Source organism: Peromyscus leucopus, chromosome 8b, assembly GCF_004664715.2.
Source record: "Peromyscus leucopus breed LL Stock chromosome 8b, UCI_PerLeu_2.1, whole genome shotgun sequence".
Classification (NCBI taxonomy): domain Eukaryota; kingdom Metazoa; phylum Chordata; class Mammalia; order Rodentia; family Cricetidae; genus Peromyscus; species Peromyscus leucopus.
The window spans coordinates 33,315,153-33,336,930 of record NC_051086.1 but is presented as its reverse complement, the minus strand read 5'-3'; the positions used below and the strand labels follow the sequence as shown (position 1 = coordinate 33,336,930).

Here is a 21,778-nt window from a genome sequence, read left to right as displayed (position 1 = left end):
TGCCATCACTGGACTAAATGCAGAAGGGTCAAGAACTGTAATTAGATGTTTCCTGTCCCAATCGCCCAGTCCCAAATAAACACACAGAGGCTTATATGAACTATAAATACTCAGCTAATAGCTCAATCTTATTACTGCCTAGCTCTTACATTTTAAGTTAACCCATATTCCTTATTTACACTCTGCCACATGGCAGTACATTTATTAGCATGGCACATTCATCTCCTGCTCCCTCTGTGTCTGGCTGGTGACCCCTTCTGACTTCTCCTTCCCATCATTCTTAGTGTGCTCGCCCTGCCTATACTTCCTGCCGGATATTGGCCAATCAGCGTTTTTATTAAACCAATTCAAGTGACCAATCTTTACAGCGTACAAGAGGATTATTCCACAGCATTTCTCCCTTTTTGTCTAATTAAAAAGGAAGGTTTTAAACTTTAACATAGTAAGATTATATACAGCAAAGACAGTTATCAAGTAAGAATTGCAGTTACAATATCCAGTCTATTTATATTTGACAAAATCAGAGAAAATATTTAACTATCTATCCTATCTTGGTGAGTCCAAAGTTTTATATCTAATTTACTCTTTCATCATAACTAAGAAAAATTATGACTATCTAGTCTTCAACTCCATCAAAGACACCAGAAGGATGAAATGTTACCTAATGACAGGGACATCAGGCTGCGTGGACAGTCACCCAAGGTTTCTCTGCAATGTTGGGGCATCCATCTTTGGCCTACAGGCCTAGCATACCTGACAGATTATCTGTGAAGGATTTTTGAAGGACTGTCTCACCTTGTCTTGGTAAAATTCGGCACTTTCTTTTGTGTCCTGCTTATCCAATTTGAATAGCATACTGTCAGCAGGGCACTTTCTTGCCCAGTGGCTAATTTTTGCCACAAAGAAAGTAAACTCCATTTGTCATTTCTTTGATGCCCATTATATTCTCTGAAGTAGACTGGTGCTGCCAGCAGCAGATATGTCTCACTGTCATAAAAAAACAACAACAACAAAAAACCCATGTTATTAAAACATCTTTTTTTTTTTTTTGGTTTTTCGAGACAGGGTTTCTCTGTGTAGCTTTGCGCCTTTCCTGGAGCTCACTTGGCAGCCCAGGCTGGCCTCGAACTCATAGAGATCTGCCTGGCTCTGCCTCCCGAGTGCTGGGATTAAAGGCGTGCGCTACCACCCCCTGGCTTTTTTTTTTTTTTTTGTATTAAAACATCTTAAATGCCATATTCCATAGATCTCTGAAGTGTCTGAAGACTACCTGTCTATCTAAAATATATCTGTTTGACCTTGAAAACATACCTAACATGACTACAAGTTTTATTGTAATAGGTGACTAACTACTAACCTGCATTTCTTTATTATCCTAAGTAGTTTGTAATAATAACTTTCAAGGACTAGAAATTGACATTACATTGTTAAATGAGCTGTATAGGTACAATACCTTGAATAAGAGTAGAAATGTATGCACAGTACATTCTAATAAAAATAACCTTAAATTTGTATTAATATACAAAAATATTTTAAACAAGAGTAGAAACATATATACAGTATAACAAAAATAATCTAAAATTTGTATCAATATACAAAATTCATATCAATGTAAAATATTTAAGACTAGTAGTTGCTTTTTTGGTTTAAAAGTAAATTCAATAATCTACGCTTTCATCTTATTTCTATATATCCCCTTTTTCTTTTTAGAACAAGATCCCTGAATTTAATCTCTTTGTTCAGCTTTTTTCCTGACCATTACCAATAACAATTTGTAAACAACCCCCCTTAAATGATAGTAAATATCCATAATCCATTTTTTGGGAATGTGGGCATAGTTCTCTAGACTACTTCCTGTTGACTGGGGGCACTGGTAATCTTTCAGGGACTCTGAGAAAATTTAGGATTATGGTGAAATCTTGTCTGGAGTAGTTTGTAAGGCTGGACCCACTCAGCCAGTAGCCTTGAAGCTGTTCTGGATGAAGAATTGCAAGGAAATTGCAACAGAGGCATTTTGAGATGCTGGATCACCTGGGCCATTTGTTTTCATTGGTGTCTGGTCCCCTCGTTCTGAAAGCACATAAACTTTTTTTTTTTTTTAAGATTTATTTATGAGGCTAGAGATGGCTCAGAGGTTAAGAGCACTGGCTGCTCTTGCAGAGGTCCTGAGTTCAATTCCCAGCAACCACATGGTGGCTCACAACCATCTGTAATGAGATCTGGTGTCCAGGTACATGCATGCAAGCAGAACACTGTATATATAATAAATAAGTAAATCTTTAAAAAAAATATTATTTATTTATTTATTTATTTACTTATTTATTTATGTATACAGTGTTCTGCCTGCATGACAGAAGAGGGCACCAGATCTCATTACAGACGGTTGTGAGCCACCATGTGGTTGCTGGGAATTGAACTCAGGACCTCTGGAAAAGCAGCCAGTTGCTCTTAACCTCTGAGCCATTTCTCTAGCCTAAAAATAAATAAATAAATGCATAAACTTTTAAAAGTAATATATATGTATATTTATTTATATATATATGTATTAATAGAAGTATAGACTGTGCATTGTACACAAGTTAGCCAAAGATGATTTTTGTTTTATGTTTGAGCAGGTAAAATATATACCATGTGTCTTGTAGTTCTTCTGGGTCTATTTCTTTATGTCTGTAGCCAGGATTTCTGGGGGTCTTCCTCAATCAAACCTGATTATTATTTTTTTTCCCTTTTTTTTAGTTTTTTGAGACAGGGTTTCTCTGTGTAGTTTTGGATCTCCCTCTGTAGACCAGGCTGGCCTCAAAATCACAGAGATCCTCCTGGCTCTGCCCCCGAGTGCTGGGATTAAAGGCGTGCGCCACCACTGCCCAGCAAACCTGATCATCTTTAACTTTGAACGAATCCAGTCTTTCATCTTCTTTATTGTAACTTAAAGTGTAAGAGCTAGTTAGTAATAAGCCTGAGCTGCTGGCTGAGCATTTATAATCCATATAAGCCTCTTGTGTGTTTATTTGGGACTGGGTGGACAGGAAACGTCCAATTACAAAGAACAATTGGAGGGAAGTGGCCAAGCTGTCCACAGCCCTGGTTTCTACCTTCCCAGCCTGGCCAGGCTTCCTGCCTCTGTGGATACAGTCATGTCCCCACCCTTCCCCGCCTCCACTGAGAAGGGGTGGAGAGGGCGCTCTCTTCCTCTCCTGGGTCAGCATCTGAGTAGCACACTGGCTGATAAGAACTACGCAGCTAACTCTGCCTGTGGCTGGTACCATGAAGGAAGACGTGGCTCTTCTGGCTACCGTTACCCTCTTGGGAGTTCTGTTGCAAGGTGGGTTGGCTCCTGTCTGGGAGGTGGGTGGATGTTATACTCATAGGCCTGCTTTCTGTCCTCCAGGCACTTAGGGTAGGGAATGGGGGTGCTGGCAGCCCTGAGCCCAGGCCTGGGTGAAAGACAGGAGACTTCTGTGTGCCGAAGTCCAAACTCTCCAAGAGCTACTGGAGTCTTGGGTGTCTAGGGGCCTGAGTCCCGGCTAAGGGGCCAACACCTCCTGTTGTGGGGAAGAAGTCCCGAAGGAGTGTCTGTCAGGGAGCAGTGGAAAATGTGCATGAGTCAAGGTCTAGAGTGTCCAATCAAGGGGGATTGTGCACAATCAAGGGACCAGCTGAAGGATGGTAAAGACTGCTGAGGGGTCACTGAGGAAAGCTTGCCTTGTGGTGGGGGCTGGGCTGGCGTCTGCTTGGAAGTATGATGAATAGTAGGATAGCTATTTAGATTGGGAGAGTCCTTATTACAACCATCTGGAGCAGGGTATCTGCCAGAGTTAGGGCTGGGTCCATGATGTCTAAACAGAGAAACTGAGACAAGAGTTTATGCCATTATTTGGTGGCACTGAGACCCAGGCATGAGTGACTCTGGCCTGAGGCAGGGTCCCTTCTGGCTGACTCTGTAGGAGAGAAACCAGGGTCCCTTAGCCACAGGATGTGTGCTTTCTGTTCCTTGTGCCAATTTTGTCCTAGGACACTGGCTACTCAGGGATTTTTTTTTAATGGGTGGGGGGGTCCAGACCTGCAGAACGGGAGGTGAGCATTTGCCTGTGCTTTGCAAGTCAAATAGTTCAGAAGTCAAGTCTCCTGGGGCGCCTCCCACCGACAGGTGTTACTGGAGCGTGCATCACCCAGTCAACCCTCAGGCGGGCTGGGCCTCTCCTGTGAAGATCGCTAATGGGCCAGGTCGGAGGAGGGAGTCAGAAGGGAGTCGCTCGGCGAGAGGCAGGGAAAAGGAAACTGGGGGACCGGGCCTGCCCTTGGTATGGGGGCGCCACACCTAACCGCCACATCCCCACGGCCGTAGCCTACTTCTCCCTACAGGTGATCTCTGCGCGCAGGGCTTTCCATGTGTCGCCGCCACTCAACTTCTGGACCTCCGGAGTTCGAGCGCGTCTTCCGAGCCCAGTGAGTGGGGCTGGTCCGGGAGGGTTCGGGTGTGTCAGCCCAGCCCGACCGCGCGCTCACCCAGCCCGTCCCACGCAGGGTGAACTGCAGCGAGTACTTCCCGCTGTTCCTCGCCACGCTCTGGGTCGCCGGCATCTTCTTCCATGAAGGTGCGGGACAGCGCGGGGACGCGCTGGGGGGGGGGGAGGAGGTGGCCCCCGGGTGGCGGGCGGGCGCGCGTGTTCACCGCGCTGCTTCGCCTTGCGCAGGCGCCGCAGCCCTGTGCGGACTGTTCTACCTGTTCGCGCGCCTCCGCTACTTCCAGGGATACGCGCGCTCGGCGCAGCTCAGGTAACTCGGGCCGGACTTCCGGGGAAGCGCGGCCAGGGAGGGTCACTCCCGGACGCGGCTCCATGGGTGGGAGGCGGCGATCGGCCGCAGAGGACCGGTGGAAAGAGATGACCTTTGGGGACCGCAGGTGGGCGGACCTAATCCAAGGGAGCCGGTCTAGTCCGGCGGAGGAGGGGCCTGAGCCTGCGGGGCGGGGGCGGGGTCTGTGGGGGCGGGGCCTAGCTCTGGGGGGCGGGGCCTTGGCTCAACTCCCGCTGAGCTCTGCCCGCAGGCTGCCTCCTCTGTACGCAAGCGCGCGCGCGCTCTGGCTGTTAGTGGCGATGGCGGCGCTGGGTTTGCTGGTCCATTTCCTCCCCGGCACGCTGCGGGCAGCGCTCTTCAGACGGCTCCAGGCGCTCCTGTACATGGCCTGAGGCGAAGTACCTCCGAGTCAGCGCAACTGGAGAAGAGCAAAACGCAGGGGTGCCGGCCTCCGAATCCCAGTTTCTAATTAAAGTTCCCACGATGGTCCCGCCTACATTCTCTGGGTCAGAGAAGGTTGCTTAACCAAGGGCTGTAAGCCCTGGGGGCCCCAGCCACCGACAGATGCAGCCAGGCTTTGGGAAGCGGCGTGGGCCGGCTTGGATTCGAGTTTCTCTCACTATACCCTCCTCTAGACAGCGACTTGCCTGCGCGGCTACCTCTGCCGTGACATTTATTTCCAAAGATAGCCACCCTTCACCCTCCTTTCTGTGCTCGGGGCTCTGCCCTCTCTCAGGCTGAGCCTCTGCTGCCGAATCATGTGTGCCTTCTTGTCCTCTACACCCCAACTTCACAACTAGAACCAGTTGATCTTTCCCCAGATGAGAACTGGGTCCTGTTATCTCCAACACCAGTTGGGTGTAGGTGTTCAGGACACCCCTGAAGAGGCCCACAGAGCAGTGAGCACCAGGAATGCAGTCAGTGAGACAGTCTCTCAAGGAGACCTCAGGGTGCTTGAGGGTCAGACTTGGGGAAGGCCTACTGACCAAACCTCTCTAAATGACTTTATCCTAGCTGGCCAGCGAAAATGCTTCTCAAACAGGTCCAACAGTGTGGGCAGGGGCCCTGAGGTGGGTGGAGGTGGCCCATTTATGTTAGAGAAGGCCATAGTACGAGCCAGGTGGTTCAGGGTTGGAATCCCAGTACTTGGGAAGCTGCGGCAATGTCTCAACCCCTCTACTACCCCCAACCCCTGCCCCTGCCACACACACATACCACACACCTATTATTTGAGACCAGAGGAGGGGCAGGGAGAAAGATACTGGGGAACATGTGTGTAGGTGTGTGTGTGGGGGGGGGAACCAACAGACAAGTTGGCAACACCTCCCCCAACTGAGGCACTCAGGGATTCAGGTCTTTACAATAGTTGGGGTGGGTAATGTGACGCCAGCCCAAGATGACATGAGAACTTTGGAAGGGGATTCCTATAGAATAGGTAGGCACAACTCTGGGTGCATGAAACCCCCAGTTACTGACTGAGTGGCCAAGACCTTCCTGCTCAGTGGGAAGGAATGAGGCCGTGTTGAGGTACGCCAGCACTGCACTGGGACACTTCAGGGTTTGGGACTCCCTGGCACGACAGAGGTCAAAGTCACCTTCACCAAGTAGCCAGCCAGCACTGGATGAGAGTCTCCCAGCATAGGTGAGCTCTCCCAGTCCCCCGCCATCAGCAAGTTTGGGGAACCCATGGGGATACAGACAGGCAGACATGCAAGTGCCTGGCCAGAACATGCACCTATGAGGCATACACTTCATTAACCCTTTATTACAAGTCACGCTCTTATATAAGTATATGCGAACTTACGTGAAAAAATCAAATGTATCCAAGAATAAAAAACACAGCACATAAAGTAGTGTATGCATTCCAGTGTTCGCGCCCCACACAGCGGGCACCCAAGAAAAAGCTCTTCTAAAATGGCCTGGCTCAAGCCGACTGGCCAGGGGCAAACGGTACGGTTCGTTCGGTTCTTTTTGGGCGGCAGCAGGCCGGCCCTCAGGCACAGTGTGGGGGCCGCTTGCCTCCTCCAGCGGCCCGGCGCAGCACCAGCTTCTGGGGCCTCCGGGCCAGCGGTGGACCCCAGGCCAGCCCGAGCCGCCTTCCAGGCAGAACCCTTCGGGTGCGGTGGATATGCCTGGTCCTTTGGGGCGGCGGCGGCGGCGGCGGCAGCAGCAGCAGCAGCAACACCCTTGGAACCGTGGGCTCCAGAGCCGGCCACGGAGCACCCTTGGAAGCCTTCCATTTAGTCGGCCTTTTTCAGAAAGATCTGCAAGAGTCAGGCTCAGGATGAGCAGGTGCCTTGGGGCTTCTGATGGCCTCGAGGCTCGTCCCATCCCTGTGCCCAGCCGATCTCACCTCACTCAAGATGACCCACACTGGGGAGTCCGTCTGGATGGAGAGGCGCAGTGCTTCCAGGGGCCCAAAGGCAGGATCCACTTCCCCTTCGGCTACACCCTTATAGAAGGAGCCTGTGGGAGGGCAGTACCTAGAGGTAAAAATCAAAAGCCACACCCAAAGGCCCAGCCCACACAGGCCCTGCCCTACTCACCGATCTGGAGGTAACCATCAGGGCTCCTAGGGTACCGGAGAGTGGCTGAGCGGCCCTCCTGAAGGGCCTCCTTCTCTGACTGGGGGTTCTGGGGGCAAAGCGGCAGGGTTGGAGTGTCTGGCCAGAAGGGGGCAGCCTCGGCTCTCACCCCGTACCCGCCATACTCACGTCAAAGGGCAACACCTCCACAGAAGTGTTGAAGAGCTTATCTTCTGGGTGCTCGATGTTCCCGCTGCGGAAGAAGAACCTACAGGCGCCAAGCAGGCTGGTGAGCTGTGGTAAAGGTGAGGTACTGCCCAGGCCCAGCAGAGAGGCCATGCCTGGGCCAGAAACTATCAGGGGCCTCCAGGTGCTGGGGGAGGTTTGGCACCATCCTGGACAGCCCATGGGCCTTACCCTGAGGCCGTGGTGATGGCTATCACTGAGTCTTTAAAGGTCCGCCTGCCTTGGTCCTCACAAGGTAGTCAGAACTATTATGGGTAGTGCTTTTCAATAAGGAAACTGAGCCAGGGTGGGGCTAGTTGGTGATGGGGGCAGATAATGCCCTCAGGGATGGTAGAAGGGGTCCCTAAAGACCCAGAGACACACGCCGTCAAGGCCTCTAGCTGGTGTTCACCCTGTCCCCTTTCCCAGGGAGCACTGACCGCTCAAGGCGCAGCGGCTGGAAGAAGCGGAAGCGGATGAAGTCTCCTGCGGCAGGTGTGAAGGCCCAGAAGAAATCCTCTCGCAGGTAGGCCTTCTCCAGGGTGAAATGCTGGTACGTCTTGAGGCTTGTGCTCACCTCCGCTGGAGGGTTGACATGCTCCTTCCGTAGGGCGTGCTTTCCAAAATCTTTATCCTGGAGAGGAAGCAGCAGGCATCAGGACCATCCTCCAGTCCTGTCTCCACTGCTCTGTCCCGACTCTGTGGCACACCCACCTTCAGTTTCTGGATCTTGCCCGCCAGTGAGGAGTGAGTGCCCACATGCTGGAAGAGGGACGGCTTGAAGCGGATCCGAAGGTTGGCCTTCTGCCGGTCACAATGTTTCTGTGAACCGAGAGTGACACCTTAGGTTTCCGCTCAGTCCGGACCCCACGGATGGGGCCTTTCCTCGGGATACCCAGGGGATTTCCTCAGCCAGCAGTGTCTGTCCTCTCCTGGCCACCGAGGCACAGCCAGGGACGCAGCGTGAGCTGGCAGCGTCTGCGCTGGTTCCAAGTACCCCCTGCTCACCGCATCCTTCTCAGGGTTGCAGACTTTGACCCACAGGATGTGGTCCAGAAGCCAGTCGATGGGCTTGTCTCGGTAGAACATGAGGATGAACTCTACAATCAGGCTCAGATCCAGTGACTTGAACATCTTCCCTGAGGGTAGGAGTCAGGACAAGGGGCTCTGAGTGGAAAGCACTTCTTCATCGCAGTGGGGGCCAATGTGGAGCGTCTCACAGCCAACCTTGTGGGAAGACTTCGGGCAGGGCTGGGGACCCTGGGACATCCTCATACAAAGGGCACTTCCACAAAGGCTCACTGGCAAGGTACTGGGGGCTGAGAGATGGTAGATGGAGGGACAGAGGCAGGACTGAAGGGCTGTCATCCGGTTAGCGGGACCAGCTCGGGGGTGGGGGGGGTGGCCTACCAATGAAGCCCAGCTGGGAGAACTCCAGGATCATCCAGTCCTCGGAGGGCTGCTGGAGGGCAAAGTTCTTCATAGTGCTCAAGTAGCTGGGCTTGGCTATGATGTCATCCTCCAGCTGCACAGGGGGGGACAGTAAGGGGCCGGGACTCAGGATTGACACGGGGCAGAAGTGGGGTCCCTCCCCCAAGTGTGGCCATGTGCCGAGTAGGCAAGGTCAAACAGGGTTCAGGTGGGCAGGAGAAAAGCTTCTGGCCTACCTGCACATAGTAGATGCCTTTGGACTGCGCGTACATCATGAGGAAGCAGTAATCGAGGTTCTGTTTGGTCCTCCACCTATGGGCCAGGGGCAGGTGCTTCAGGAGCAGAGACAACTCCACCTCCAGTGGACTACCACAGAGAAGCCCCTGAGGCAGCTAGGACACCCCCCCCCCGCCCACTCCCCACCCACCAGACAGGGTCCTCCAAAGAGACATTGACAGTGGCCTCGCACCAACAGACTGCTGGGAGCCCCGAGCATAAGTACCTGACTCTCTCCTTGGGGTCCCCAAAGGACTCTCGAAGGCGGGAGAAGTCAGGGTAGAAGTGAGGGGAAGGGGAGATGACTTCCAGGAGCCCAGAATGGATCTCTGTGGGGAACCTAGGTGGGGGAAGGTTCAGTGGGTATGCAATCTCCAGGGGCCTAAGAAGGCCGGAAGCTCTCCAGACCCTGCCTGGCCCAGAAAGCTCACTAAGCAAACCTCCTCCTCCACTAACCTCCTGAGGCACTGGGGCTCCAGAAAGGCGAGGGCCCTCACACACTTTCCCTTTTAACAGAGAAGGGAAGCCCCTCCCCACACAAGCCAGATCTCCTGAGGGGAGGCAGGCATCCGGCCGCCCTCCCTCCAGCAACCTTTCCTGGTTGCCGATACTCACAAGGCCTTGATGTTCTCTGTCACCGCCGAGGTGTACTGTGGGTCAGTCTGTGGAAAGACCACGTACACTTAGCTCAGCTACCACCCCAACTGGTCTGGAAGGGGGAGAAGCAGGAGTGGGAGCTTCAGACGTCCCCATATATAGGAGTGACTTCCTGTCTTGAGAGATGGGGGACTGAGCCTGGCTGTGGTCACAGTTACCTCAGAAAAGAGCCTTTTGAGATACTGAGTCCCGGGCCAGAGATGTGGGGCGAAGGGAACCAGATAACCAGTGTCTCCACAAGGGGGCGCAAAGATTCAGCTTTCTTTTTAACTTTTTGTCTTGATCCATTTGTGAATGAAACTAACGACTGCAATTCTGATGGTGTCCCCGTCCTCCCGCCCCGCCCCCACGCCGTTCTGTCTGTATTTCTCTTTTTTGGGTGGAGTGTTCCTGTATCCCCAGGCCCCGGGCCACTCGCCTCGGCGATCAGCACCACGATGACCGAGTCTTCCTTCTCCTGCGGGCTCAGCTCCGAGATGAGCGAGTGCAATGTGTCCGTCAGGTACGAGTGCACCTCGCGCCTCACGCTTGGAATGCCCATCACCACGGACACTGCAGGGGCGCGGAGGGGTGACACTGGACAGGGCTCCGGGGACAGCCTCTCTGCCCGCCTCTCGCCCCTCCCGGGCCACGCCCATACCTCCGGTGCGACCCTGGCCCACCCGCACTGCGGGCTGCAGACTGCTCTCCTTGGCCAGCAGGTGCGGCAGATGGTGGAAGACGGTGGGCAGATGAAGCACGTGCCTGTGCGAGACGTTCCACGGCTTCAGTCTCGGATCCTCTGGGTGGGTGGGAAAGGGGCGGGTCAGATTTTGCTGGGCCTGAAAACGGCCGGGCTCTTGCAGACCCCCCCCCATCCACCCGATCCCGCAGGAGCTCACCCGTTAGGCGGCCCCAAGTGCGATTGCCCTCTCCGTCCCGCAGTGCCTGCCTCTCGGACACTGCCCTCTTGATCTCGTCCAGCACCAGGTTTAGCTCCTTGGAGCGCTTCAGGCTCTCCTGCTCGGCCGCGTGCAAACGGTCTCTCAGTGCCAGAAACTCGCGCTGGTAAATGTCCACCACGTCACCTGGTGGGGAGCAGGGGGGTGACACACACAGGCTGACATCAGGGAACAAGCTTCCTGCGGACCCAGTCCCACAGCATGGCATCACTGAACATCTGTGCAACTGCACACCTGTAAAGGTGTGCCGGCCACACCACAACTATGGGGCACATACCAGTTGATGAAGTGACAGATGCTCACCCTGGGGTTGAAAAGCCCCCAGCAGGAGGATTAGCGGTCAGTACTCTCTGCACCCAGTTATCTCATCCTTTAATGTATCCAAGGTAGGAAGATGGTATGACCACCTCCCAGTCCTAGAGGGTAGTCCTAAGCACAGGCTGGAACAGCCTCAGACTGAACCCTCCCCACCCACGGGCTCCCAAAGTCCCCTCTTGCTTTTGCAGACTGTACCCCTTGCTGGGAGTCAGATACCCAGAGTCCCATTCAGGGCACAAGGACACAGCCCTTCCTAAGGAGCTCCTAAGGCCCAGCCTTCTGCCTCTCTCCTGCCTTCCCTTCAAAGCTGAGATGAGGGACAACCCCATCCTTAAGGCTCCATGCAGCCAGCCTCCCCAGACTCTAGCCCTGAGGTCTGAGCCTAGCTGGGCACAGGCCCTGTGGCTGTGTGTTCCTGCAGGGTGTGTGTGTGGTGTGAGTGTGGTGGCGGCAGGCTGCTCTTCACGCATGGTTGTCCCTAAATTGTTCACTCTCTGGGTTCTTTCCACCTCACACCCACCCAGAGCCCAGGCCACCCCCACGTTCAGATCAACAGATGAAGCTGACTAGCCCGGGGTTGCTCAAGCAGTCCACAGCAGGAGCCCCAACACAGATGACCTGCGTGCTAGGCCTGGGCCACCTAGAAGGGTCTGCGTGCCATCCGAGGAGAACGGTCTGACCCTCAGCTCTACTCCAGGGCTGGCAGCCGCTGGACCCCGATAGGAGGGGTGTGGGGGTGACTGGGACTCTGAGGGGAGCTGCCTGAGGGTGGAGGGGAGTCCCCAGGGTGAGAAACACCTGGCCCCAAAGGTCTGGCAGGGATCAACAGCAAGAGGGATCAGCAGCATCTTCCTGGCTAGGGGCCAGCAGCTCCTGCCAGCCTGGGCACTCAAGGCCTTTGTCTGGCTGCCTTTTGACCTCTTTATTTGTTATCACACACACCCCCCGCTCCTTTGTCAGCTTCTGCACAGGCCATTTCTTCTGTCCCACATCATCTGGCCTAGCCTTCAAGGCCTTCTCTGAGTCTAGGAAGCCTTTCCAAATCCCACCCCATCTCCAGGCATCAAATACTTGGTGGGCAGACAGCCCCAGAAGGGGGGAGGGGTGAGTCACCCCTGGAGCCTGTAAACCAAAGGTGAGGTTCCAGGCAAGGGAGCCATTTCAGGACACACTGCTTCCTCCTCAACCAGGGCAGAGACCTATGTGCTACTTGAGTGACGCGGAGGAAAAGGGAGAGGCTGGGAGACAGAAGAGTCAAGTGGATTCTGTGAGGCATCCCTTACCCGAGGACCCCCCACCCCCCCACCCAACACCCAGTATTATGCCCTGTCTTACCCAGGGCTAAAGTCCCAGGCCACACCCAGGCTTAGGTACAGCCCCGAAGGGGGAGGAAGAGGGAGTCAAGTTACAGGAGCTGCGAGACTCAGAGCTGGGCGCAGGGGCCAGGTTACCCTGGAAACCTGACCCTTGAACACTGAGGAGCCCACCCCCAATCTCACCCTCCCAGCACTGGGCTATACCAACAACAGCCAGGGCGGAGGGTTAGAGGTGCCCAGGCCTGCGCAGAGACAGCCAGGGTGGTGGTTCACAGTGGCCTAGACAGACAGGTGCCTCCCTCAGCCTGGAAGGGAAGCCCCTGCCTTCCCCTCATAGTGGAGCTCAGGGGCAGCCTGTGCCACTGGCAGGTGTCCCAAGCAGCCCTGAGTGGGGCCGTGGAAGGGGACAGGGGAAGCAATAGTGATCTGTGACACTTGTGTGCGCTTCCTTCCACCAGACCTACTCTGCTCTGGAAGTAAGCCAAGCTCTCCTATGTGACTCCCTCAGGTAGGTCATGGTGGGTGGCCCTTCCCTGAACCTCCCTGATCAGCGAGGCCCGGGCACAGCTGGATCCCTATCCTGGCCTCCCTTCTTCAACTGTTTACCAGCAAGTAATGGGCCCCTTGGGTTCCTGGGCCTGGCTGCTGTCCACACACCAGCCTCATTTCTCTGAACTCCACAGGACCTTTCCTTTAGTGGCCCTCCATACTTTTCTGGCCCTGTTCTGCCTGGAGTTGCTTCCTGTAAGAGCCTGGTGATCTATTCCCAGGTCTACTGACTGGGGGGGGGGTTCCCCTCTGTCCTTGTACCCTTTAAATCCAGAAACTGAAGCTGTGTGATTGCCTCCCTATGGGTTGTTCTTAAAATGAGGGGCTTGACTAGATCACCCTGGCACCCCACACCTTTCGTAGGCTGGGTAGTGAGGGAGATTGGTGATGGGGGCCTGGGGAGTCTTTGGTCTCTCCGGGTGTGTGGAGCAGGTCAGGACAGGGCTTCCTGGGAAGCAGAGGACCCTGGCTCCCGTCCACACTTTCCTAGCCCAGGGAAGCAGGATGGAGCTGGCCCGGGGGTGGACAGCAGCAGTGGTCATACCATAATAGACGATACTAGCTGTAGGACCCGCGATGCTCTGCTAGCAGGGTAATTAAATATGTCCCGAGGCCCACAAACCACAATATCTTGGCAGAGGAAACAGATTTCAGAGCCAGGCTGGGGCACAAACTTTGTACACTGTGCAGAGAAGGGGAAATAGGCCACAGGAGGATGCCAAGCCTAGCCAAAGGTCTGCTATGAACCTGCAAGAAGGTAGGGGCAGAGGTGGAGAGTGGCAGGTGTCCACTGTCTCCAGGCTTGGCAGCCTCCGAGGACTCTAGGAGATGAAGGGTCCATCGTTGCTATCTGGTCCAGTGAGAGGGCGAGCCTGGGCACTGAGGAGGATCTGCAGCTCTGCCTCTCCTCAGGTGGAAGCTCAGCAGCCGCTGGGCTGAGGCTACAGTTTGATTCCTGCGTGTCTGGCTGCTTCAACAGATAGAGCCAAGGCTGCATTTGAACCTGGGTCCTGAACCCTGGGTGCATCTGGCCAAGTCTTGAGTCCTTCCCACTCTTAACCCGGGCTTCTAGGGTGACCCCTGCTCCTGCCGTTTCCTCCCTCTCTGGCTCTCTGCCTACATCCTCCCTTCCGGTTTCTTCTGCCTTCCCCTGAAGTACTGGACCCTCTCCTGAGCGCTATATCCTCTGCAAACTGGAAGCCAGCTCTGATCTAGTGGCTGACTGACTGAGTATGGCTCCACTGTGAGCTTGCTAGAGTCGTCTGCAGGGAGACAGGGTTCACGGCCCAGATTCCTGACTTCCAGACACCTGGCCTGGCTGGACACCCTTGGAAACAGGAACAGCCCCTGGACAGGGCTGGCCCAGTCACCGCCCTCTCCATGGAACAGGCTCCTGGGCTTGCTGTCCCTCAGGAAGAAGAACTCTGCACCTGAGCCCCACCCTTCTCTGGCTCTCTTGCTCCCCAGGTCCCCAGAGTGCCAGTCTCAGAGTGGTGACTCCCTCAGGAGGTGTCTTGACATCAGATGGGGACATGTGACGGTTGTAGGAAGCACACATTGCCTAACTGAGGATGAGACACAAAGGCCCTACCCACAACGGGACAACCCGGTCCGAGTTCTTCAGACATGGCTCCACTACAGTCTCCATGGCCTTTCATGGCCACTCTGCCAAGGGCTCAAAATGTATCCTCCTGAGTGACATACCCTACCTCCAGAGAACTCCACCTCGGCCATATCCTTTCCTGATAGCTCGTCCCATCCCACAGCCTCTGCCCTGACCACACTCTCTCTGTGTCAGGCTCTGGGGAATCTCTCCTCAGAGTTCCTGGCTTGTGATTCTCTCAAGGCCAGTTCAGGCCTCCACCAGCACAGGACAAGTCTTAGAGAAGGCTGGGCTGGCCGGGGCTGGCAGGATCCTGGTGGCGTGAGTTGGACTTTGCCCATGCCTCTTTCCCCAGACTCATTTAGCATCACCTTGGGCAACAACGGAAAGCCTGTCTGAGGGAGGGAGAGGGCTAACTTGCCTCAGCCTGACATGACAGGAAGACCAGAAGGCAGGAAGGAAGGAAGCAGCTTTTCCAAGAGCCTCCTGTGTTCAGGCTGGGTGGATCATGGCCTCTGCGATCCTCAGTTCCCGGTCGATCAGCTCAAACCACTCAAGCTAGCTCAGAACTCCCTGACAGTGCCAGGGCCTGTACCCCTCTGCTCCCGAGAGGGCTGGCCAGCCTGCCCAAGCTTCAAAGGTGCACCAGGGAGCAGAGGTGGGCCAAGGGAACCCCACAAGATGATCACGTATCAGGGCTCCTGGGCTAGCTGATCAGGAGGCCCTCCTGAGGAGTCCTGGGGCCCGGTGCCATGGAGAAAGCTGTAGGCCTCCAGGGAGCAGCACTCACAGGGGCAAGGCTGCAGCAGGGCACAGAAGTGGATGAGGCAGGAGGATGGATGCCTTGGCTGTAGCGCCTCACCTGCCTCAACCACACTGCGCCTGCTCTTGTCCAAGAGCCTGCGGTGGGTTCTCTGGGTCCACCTGATCACAGCTGCCTCTGTGACCTTGTGTCTCTGCCCCTCTATGTGGTAACTCGGTAGGTCTGTCTTTAACTTGCCAGTGGGAGCGCCCGCCCCTGGCATGGGCTAACCGCAGGCAGAGAGGCCAGTCCTGAGTGCCACACGGAGAGAACGGGGGAACTGGTCCCCGCTCGCCCTCCTCGGCCCGGTCGGACCGGGGGATTTCGTTCGGGCAGCAGCAAACAAGTGGGGGCGAGGATGGGAGGGGCTCAGGTGCACCGGGTGCGGGCCTGCGCGGGCGGCGACGGGGAGGGGGGCTCACCTTTCTGGCCGCTGAGCGCCGCGTACCAGGAGAGCGACAGGAAGGCGCACAGGCAGAAGAGCAGCAGCGTCAGGAAGGTGCCATTGCGGAGCCTCATCTCCCCCGATGCGCGGCGGGCGCCGGCGGGGCCGAGGCCGCATGGCCCGGGGGACCGGGGCCGGGGCGCGGGGGCCGGGAGGCGGCGGGGGCCCCGGCCCGGAGCGCGGGGGAGCTGCGGGCCCGGAAGAGGCGGCGGCGGTCTGGGCGGGAAGAGGGACGGGCGGGGGCCGGACGGGCTGCTCCTCCGCGGCGCGCGGCGCTAGCGGCCTCGGTCGGAGGCTGGGCCGGGGCCAGGCAGGGTTGGGCAAGGCGGCAAGAGCCGCGGCCCGGCTGGATCCGGGACCGCCGCCGAGTCGACGGCGAAGGGCGGGGCGGCCGGGATTTAAAGGGGCCGCATCACCCGCTGCCGCTGGGAGCACCGCGAGGGGGCGGGGTGGGAGGCCAGCGCCCGGGATCCCGGTGGGCCAAGCTCGGGAAGCTCGGCGGCGCTCGCATGGAAGAGCGCACCCTGAGGGAGAGGTGGTCTAGTCTCAGGAAAGTCGAGGCTACGGTAGCGATGAGTGAAGGTCAGCCACTGTGCAGCAGGGACAGACTGCGGAGATGCCAGCCCCACAAGTCTGCTTTCAAGAAGATCCCATCGGCAACTCCCCAACGCCCAGACCTCAAGCCCTCCTCCCGACCGAGAGGGTCTAGGCTTGGGAGGGGACCCGAGTGGCCGGGCTGAGGTTATCTCTAGCTGACAGGCGCGGCCAAGAGTGTCCCCTGCCCTCTCCTGCGCCCACCAGTTCTGCCTTCCTAGGACATTCTCTGCTGCGCCTCGGATGGTATGCTGTGACGGGGGAGGCGCTCCTACTCCATGGAACAAGGACAATGGGCCGCTCTCAGGAGTAACAGTCCTCCAGAGCCCAGCCGGCTAGCTTCCCGGAGGTGCCAGGGGTGCTGTGGGCGACCTGCAGTTTAGAGGGGCACCAGGTCTGCAGGGTGACAACGGGCTCTGGCTCAGCCTTTATTACAGCAGCCGCCTCAGCCTTTATTGCTGGTCTTATCTTGCACTTTCATATAAGGACTCATTACAGACTCCCCCCAGGGCTCTGCTGAACCAGGAACTGGACACACATGAAAGGACTGGCTGGGCCAGGGCAGCTTCTGGGCATGCATTTTGGTAGCGCCGTGTCTGCTTCCCTGATTGGGCCTCACCGGCATTCAAAATGGAACCAAATGCTACTTTGTAAAATGGAGCTACGCAGGACCCGCGTGATGATTGCTACCAAGTCTGACCACTCGGGTTCCATTCCTCAGGATCCACAGGGTGGAAGGAGTGAAATGATTCCTGTAGTTTGTTCTCTGATCTCTGCATACTAGCTGTGGCAGCAAGTGCCACCCACCCACCCACACACATATATATATATGTGTGTGTATGCCCCCCGGGGGGGCTGCTCGGGAGGGTGGCGCTTGGGCGTGATCAAGCACCCGGATTGCAGGAGGAGGTGGGGGGTGGTCTCAAGAAAGTAGAGGCTGCGGTGATGATGATATATATGCACAGTGCACTGTCCCACACCCAGGAGGTCAGCCAGGACTGCATAGTGAAACCTTGGGGGTGGTGCTGGGGTCAGGTGGTCAGGAGGCACAGCTGGAAAGACAGTTTTACAGTTTGGAGGGACTTAGAGCAGGTTACAGCCTTATTTCCACACCTGATCTTGTTGGAGTCTTCTGAAGGAAACTATTCTGGTTTGTCTGTATTTCCATAGGAGTCTTATCTGTGTTGCAAAGAATAGCAGGTTTTCATTTAGTCATATAAAGTCTTAATTTTGTTTAAAAAAACAAAACAACAAAAAATGGTGCAGCCAGTATAGCGTGGTACACACCTCTAATCCCAGCACTTGGGCATCGGAGGCAGGTGGAGCTCTGTGAGTTCCAGGCCCAAAAAACAAAAAACAAAACAAAACAAAGGCTTGAGACCAGCTGGATATACATAGAAAATTCACAATTCTAAGTAGCGTTATACAACGCAACTATCCCCAAAACAAACAGTAAGGTTGGAGAGATGGATCAGCAGTTAAAGTTAAAAGTCCTGACTGCTTGCTCTTCCAGAGGACCTGAGTTAGGTGCCCTGCAGCTGTATCAGGTGGCTCACAACTTCCTGTAACTCCAGCTCTATGGGGATCAGACACCTTGAAGCCCCCAAGCTCCATAAGTATGTGCACAAGCACTAGAGCGCTCACAGTCGCTTGCGCATGTACATGAGAATGCACGTGTGCGTGCGTGTGTGTGTGCGTGCACACGCATACAAATCTAAAAATCAAGCAACAAAAGTATATCAGAGCTGGAGATGTAGCTCAGTGGTTAGCATTCACTGCCAATATCAACTAAACAAAAAAAGTGTATTTATGTTTTTAAAGTGGGATGATTTGAGGAAAATGCTACAATTATTAAACCAGTGGATGTGAAGGAGATGGGCTGTCAGTGTGTTGTATGATATTTTCTGACAAAGCTTGCCTGGACATCAGAGGGCAGAGCTAGCCACTAGTTAACCATAGAGGCCAGGCCGTGGTGGCACACACCTTTAATCCCAGCTCTTGGGAAGAGAAAACAGGAAGATCAGGAGTTCAAGGCCACCCTGGGCTGCACCAAAGTGAATCAGTCTAGAAGAGAAACAGAGCCGGGCGGTGGTGGTGGTGGTGGTGGTGGTGGTTCACACCTTAATCCCAGCACTAGGGAGATGGAGACAGGAGTATAAGGCAGAGTGGAGACAGGACCTCGGACACCCATCCAGTCTGAGGATTTGTAGAGACAGAAGGCCCATTCAGTCTGAGATTTCGTAGAGTTAAGAACTCTCTAGTGACTGGCTGCTCTGATGTTTCAGTTTTCACCCTTGACATCTGTCTGACTCCGGGTTTCTATTGTTAAAACCAACTAGGGTCGCCTTCATCAGTGACCACCTTTGAGCTCCTCCTCCATCCCATGACTGCCTTGGAGTAGGGGAGCAGGAATGAGGAGAAGCCCATGAAGACTCCTGATATGTGGGAGCAGGACCATGGTATCACGTAGAGCCGATGTCTCAGGGTTAGGACCTCAAGCAGCCTATCTACCTGCAGGCTTCTCCTTTTAAAATGGGGCTGTGGTTGCCAGGCAAGTGTCCTATTTTCCACTGTCTTGTGCCTTTGTAGTAATTAATTAATCTGGGCCTGCTTGCCACCCCAAGTCCCTCCAGACATTTCCTGGCTCTTGGTGTTATCTTGCAGCTGGTGACGCGCCTTCACCTGAGGCTCAGCTCCAGGTCTTAAGGACTCAGGAAAATGGAGCCTGCTTTCCTTTTCAAACCCTAGCTGTGGGTGTCTCTTCCTGTGTCCTCCTCACTTTTCACACAGTGAAGATAGAGCCATCCCCTTGAAGAATTTTTTTGTCAGATTTGGGGTCTCACAGATTTGGGGTAACACTGGCTGGCCTGGAACTCACTGTTCAGACCAGGGCTGGGATTAAAAGCCTGAATGACACTCAGCTGTTCCGATCACAGCTCTCAGCCATTGTTCTGGGACAACCTTTGAGGTGGTCTAGGAGCTCAGCCTTGGGGGAGGGGGGCAGGAATAGAGCGGAGAGGAGTATGAAATCCATGCATGTTTTCACATAGCCTTGATGTGTCCTTCAACTGTGAGGCAGCCTGGAGATTTCCCAGTCTATGTGACTGTCACAACAGAAATCACTAGGGATTTTCATCCATTTCAACTAGAGGTGTGGCAGACACTTCAAAAGAACAGATACATTCATGGTAGTAACTTGATATTTCTGATATTAGTCCTGCCTCTAGATCTTACAAGTTAAGAATCTTGGGGCTGGTCGGTGGTAGTATATGCCTTTAATCCCAGCACTCAAGAGGCAGAGGCAGAGGCAGAGTGGCAACCACCGCTGCTACTGTTTCTGGGATTACCATTTCATAATTGGTTACTACAGCTAGCACAGTGGAGACCCTGGCAGCAAAAGTAGCTACCACAGTTAGTTAATCTTTCATTCTATTGGGCATGATAAATTTAATTCAATAGTTATATACATTTCGATTGGCTTTGAAAGTTATAAATTTATAAACTCAAGTTCCACTTGCTTTTGGGATACTATCTTACGAGGACTCCAACATACAGTATGGCCCTTTAAGGAAGGGAATGGCTCAGCTGCCTTTAGCCTACTGGCTATGGGTGAGATAGGACCTCTGTTGGTCTTTTCTGTGTCGAACACACAGATTGCAAGCCAAGGGCCACTTTGAGATCTTTGGCAGCAGTTAACTCTACAGCTCATACACAATTGAGCCTGTATGATAATGAGTATTCAGAGACAGGTAATGCTCAGGGGCACTCACCAACCTAAGACAGAGCGCCTGTGTGGCCTGGGCAGGTGTCTCCATGACGGGTAAGGTGACTTGCTGACGTCCCACACAACCTAAGTCAGAAGCTCATTTATTAATAAAAGGGGGATCTGTAGGGCCCTGGCCCCCCTTTTGGGTAACTGTTGCCTTACTTGCTGACCTTGACCTTGATATCCTCCCTATGCTAATTCCCTAAATTCCCTCCTGAATGCTTAAGGGAAGTTCCTTGTCTGTGTATCCTGCATAATGGGGTTAACAGCTTAGATGCAAGATTGTAAAACATCAGTATCGAACTTCTAACCTCCAGGGTTCTCCCATTGTGCTGTAAGCCTGTATTTAAGACCTTCTCCCTCCTTCAATAAATGGCATTCGGCATTAAAAGAAAAAAAAAAGAGTCCAGCTAATTGTTCAATTATTTTTTTTTAAGAAATGTATTTGTTTTATTTGCATGGGTATTGGTATTTTGTCTGCATGTATATCTGTGTGAGGGTGTTAGATCTTGGAGTATAGACAGTTGTGAGATGCCATGTGGGAGCTAAGACTTGAACCCAGGACCTCTAGAAGAACAGTCAGAGCTCTTAACCACTGGACCATCTCCCCAGCCCCAATAGTTCAGAAGAAAAGGGTTTGATTCCCAACACCCACAACAGTTCACAAGGGAATTAGTCTCTCTCTTCTGGCCTCTGAGAGCACTGCACTCACATTGGATGCATACATACATTCGTGCAAGCAAAACACTCCAATACATTTAAAAACAAGGAGTAAAATGGGGCTGGAGAGATGGCTCAGAGGTTAAGAGCACTGGCTGTTCTTCCAGAGGTCATGAGTTCAATTCCAGCACCATATGTGGCCACAACATCTGTAATGAATCTGGTGCCCTCTTCTGACCTGCAGGTGTATATGCAGACAGAACACTGTATACATAATAAATAAATAAATAACAAGGAGTAAGTAAAACATTTTGTAAATGGTGGCATAGGCCCATAATCCCAGCACCTGGGTGGCTGAGGCAGAAGAATTACTTCTAGTTGGATTGTATAGTGAGTACCATGCCATCTGGCCTACAGAGTAAAGGTTGTCTCTAGAAACAAAAATGAATCAAACAAAAAAACACAACATGAATGCTTTGATGTTGATCTGGCCACTGCCCTGCCAGAACCTGTCTACCTTGCCCAGGGCTGGAGAGGCAAGGTTCATCGAGCTTGGCAAGGTTATGATGGGGGAAGGTAGTCATGCCTGGAAGGGCAGAGGGCATCCCAGGGAAAGTGGGTTTAATGGAAGACCCTGGGGAGAGGAGGCGGGGTCTCAGAGAAATTGTCCTCAGCATATACAAATGAATCTGAAAGAGACAGTGCCCCCTTCCCCACCAGTACAGATAGAGAGCTGGCTCCCCAAGTGCTGGAATTAAAGGCCAAGCACAGCTGAGAAGAGGCTTTCACCTAAGCTCCTTCATGTGCCTCAAAGCATAACCTCCCAGAGTGCTCGCTGCTGGAATTAACCAGAAAATGATTCCATCTCAGTGT

At 53.8% G+C, this 21,778-nt stretch overlaps 2 protein-coding genes and 1 long non-coding RNA gene across 4 annotated transcripts; 2 read left to right on the top strand and 1 right to left on the bottom strand.

Annotated features, from left to right (window-relative positions):
• The first annotated feature begins 3,158 nt into the window (after nucleotides 1–3,158).
• Ltc4s (leukotriene C4 synthase) lies at nucleotides 3,159–5,295 on the top strand. Its single transcript, XM_028855005.2, is given in 6 exon segments — nucleotides 3,159–3,322; nucleotides 4,346–4,404; nucleotides 4,406–4,446; nucleotides 4,525–4,595; nucleotides 4,695–4,776; nucleotides 5,048–5,295. Coding segments are annotated over 6 exon segments (453 nt in total). The 5' UTR covers nucleotides 3,159–3,264; the 3' UTR covers nucleotides 5,190–5,295.
• A 1,247-nt stretch (nucleotides 5,296–6,542) lies between these two features.
• On the bottom strand, nucleotides 6,543–16,256 carry Mgat4b (alpha-1,3-mannosyl-glycoprotein 4-beta-N-acetylglucosaminyltransferase B). Its single transcript, XM_028855004.2, has 15 exons — nucleotides 15,863–16,256; nucleotides 10,793–10,978; nucleotides 10,552–10,692; nucleotides 10,330–10,463; nucleotides 9,870–9,916; nucleotides 9,481–9,594; nucleotides 9,215–9,290; nucleotides 8,958–9,072; nucleotides 8,556–8,686; nucleotides 8,262–8,369; nucleotides 7,988–8,181; nucleotides 7,512–7,590; nucleotides 7,344–7,431; nucleotides 7,151–7,263; nucleotides 6,543–7,061 (listed from the first exon to the last, which is right to left on the bottom strand). The coding sequence occupies exons 1-15, from the start codon at nucleotides 15,957–15,959 to the stop codon at nucleotides 7,038–7,040; spliced, it is 1,647 nt and encodes a 548-aa protein (XP_028710837.1). The 5' UTR covers nucleotides 15,960–16,256; the 3' UTR covers nucleotides 6,543–7,037.
• On the top strand, nucleotides 10,985–14,736 carry LOC114681493. Of its 2 annotated transcripts, XR_005090513.1 has the most exons (3): nucleotides 10,985–12,540; nucleotides 12,945–12,994; nucleotides 14,503–14,736. It is a non-coding gene; the product is annotated as an uncharacterized LOC114681493 (long non-coding RNA). The 2 variants fall into 2 exon arrangements; XR_005090512.1 differs by having other exon boundaries at nucleotides 10,985–12,994.
• Nucleotides 16,257–21,778: the final 5,522 nt, after the last annotated feature.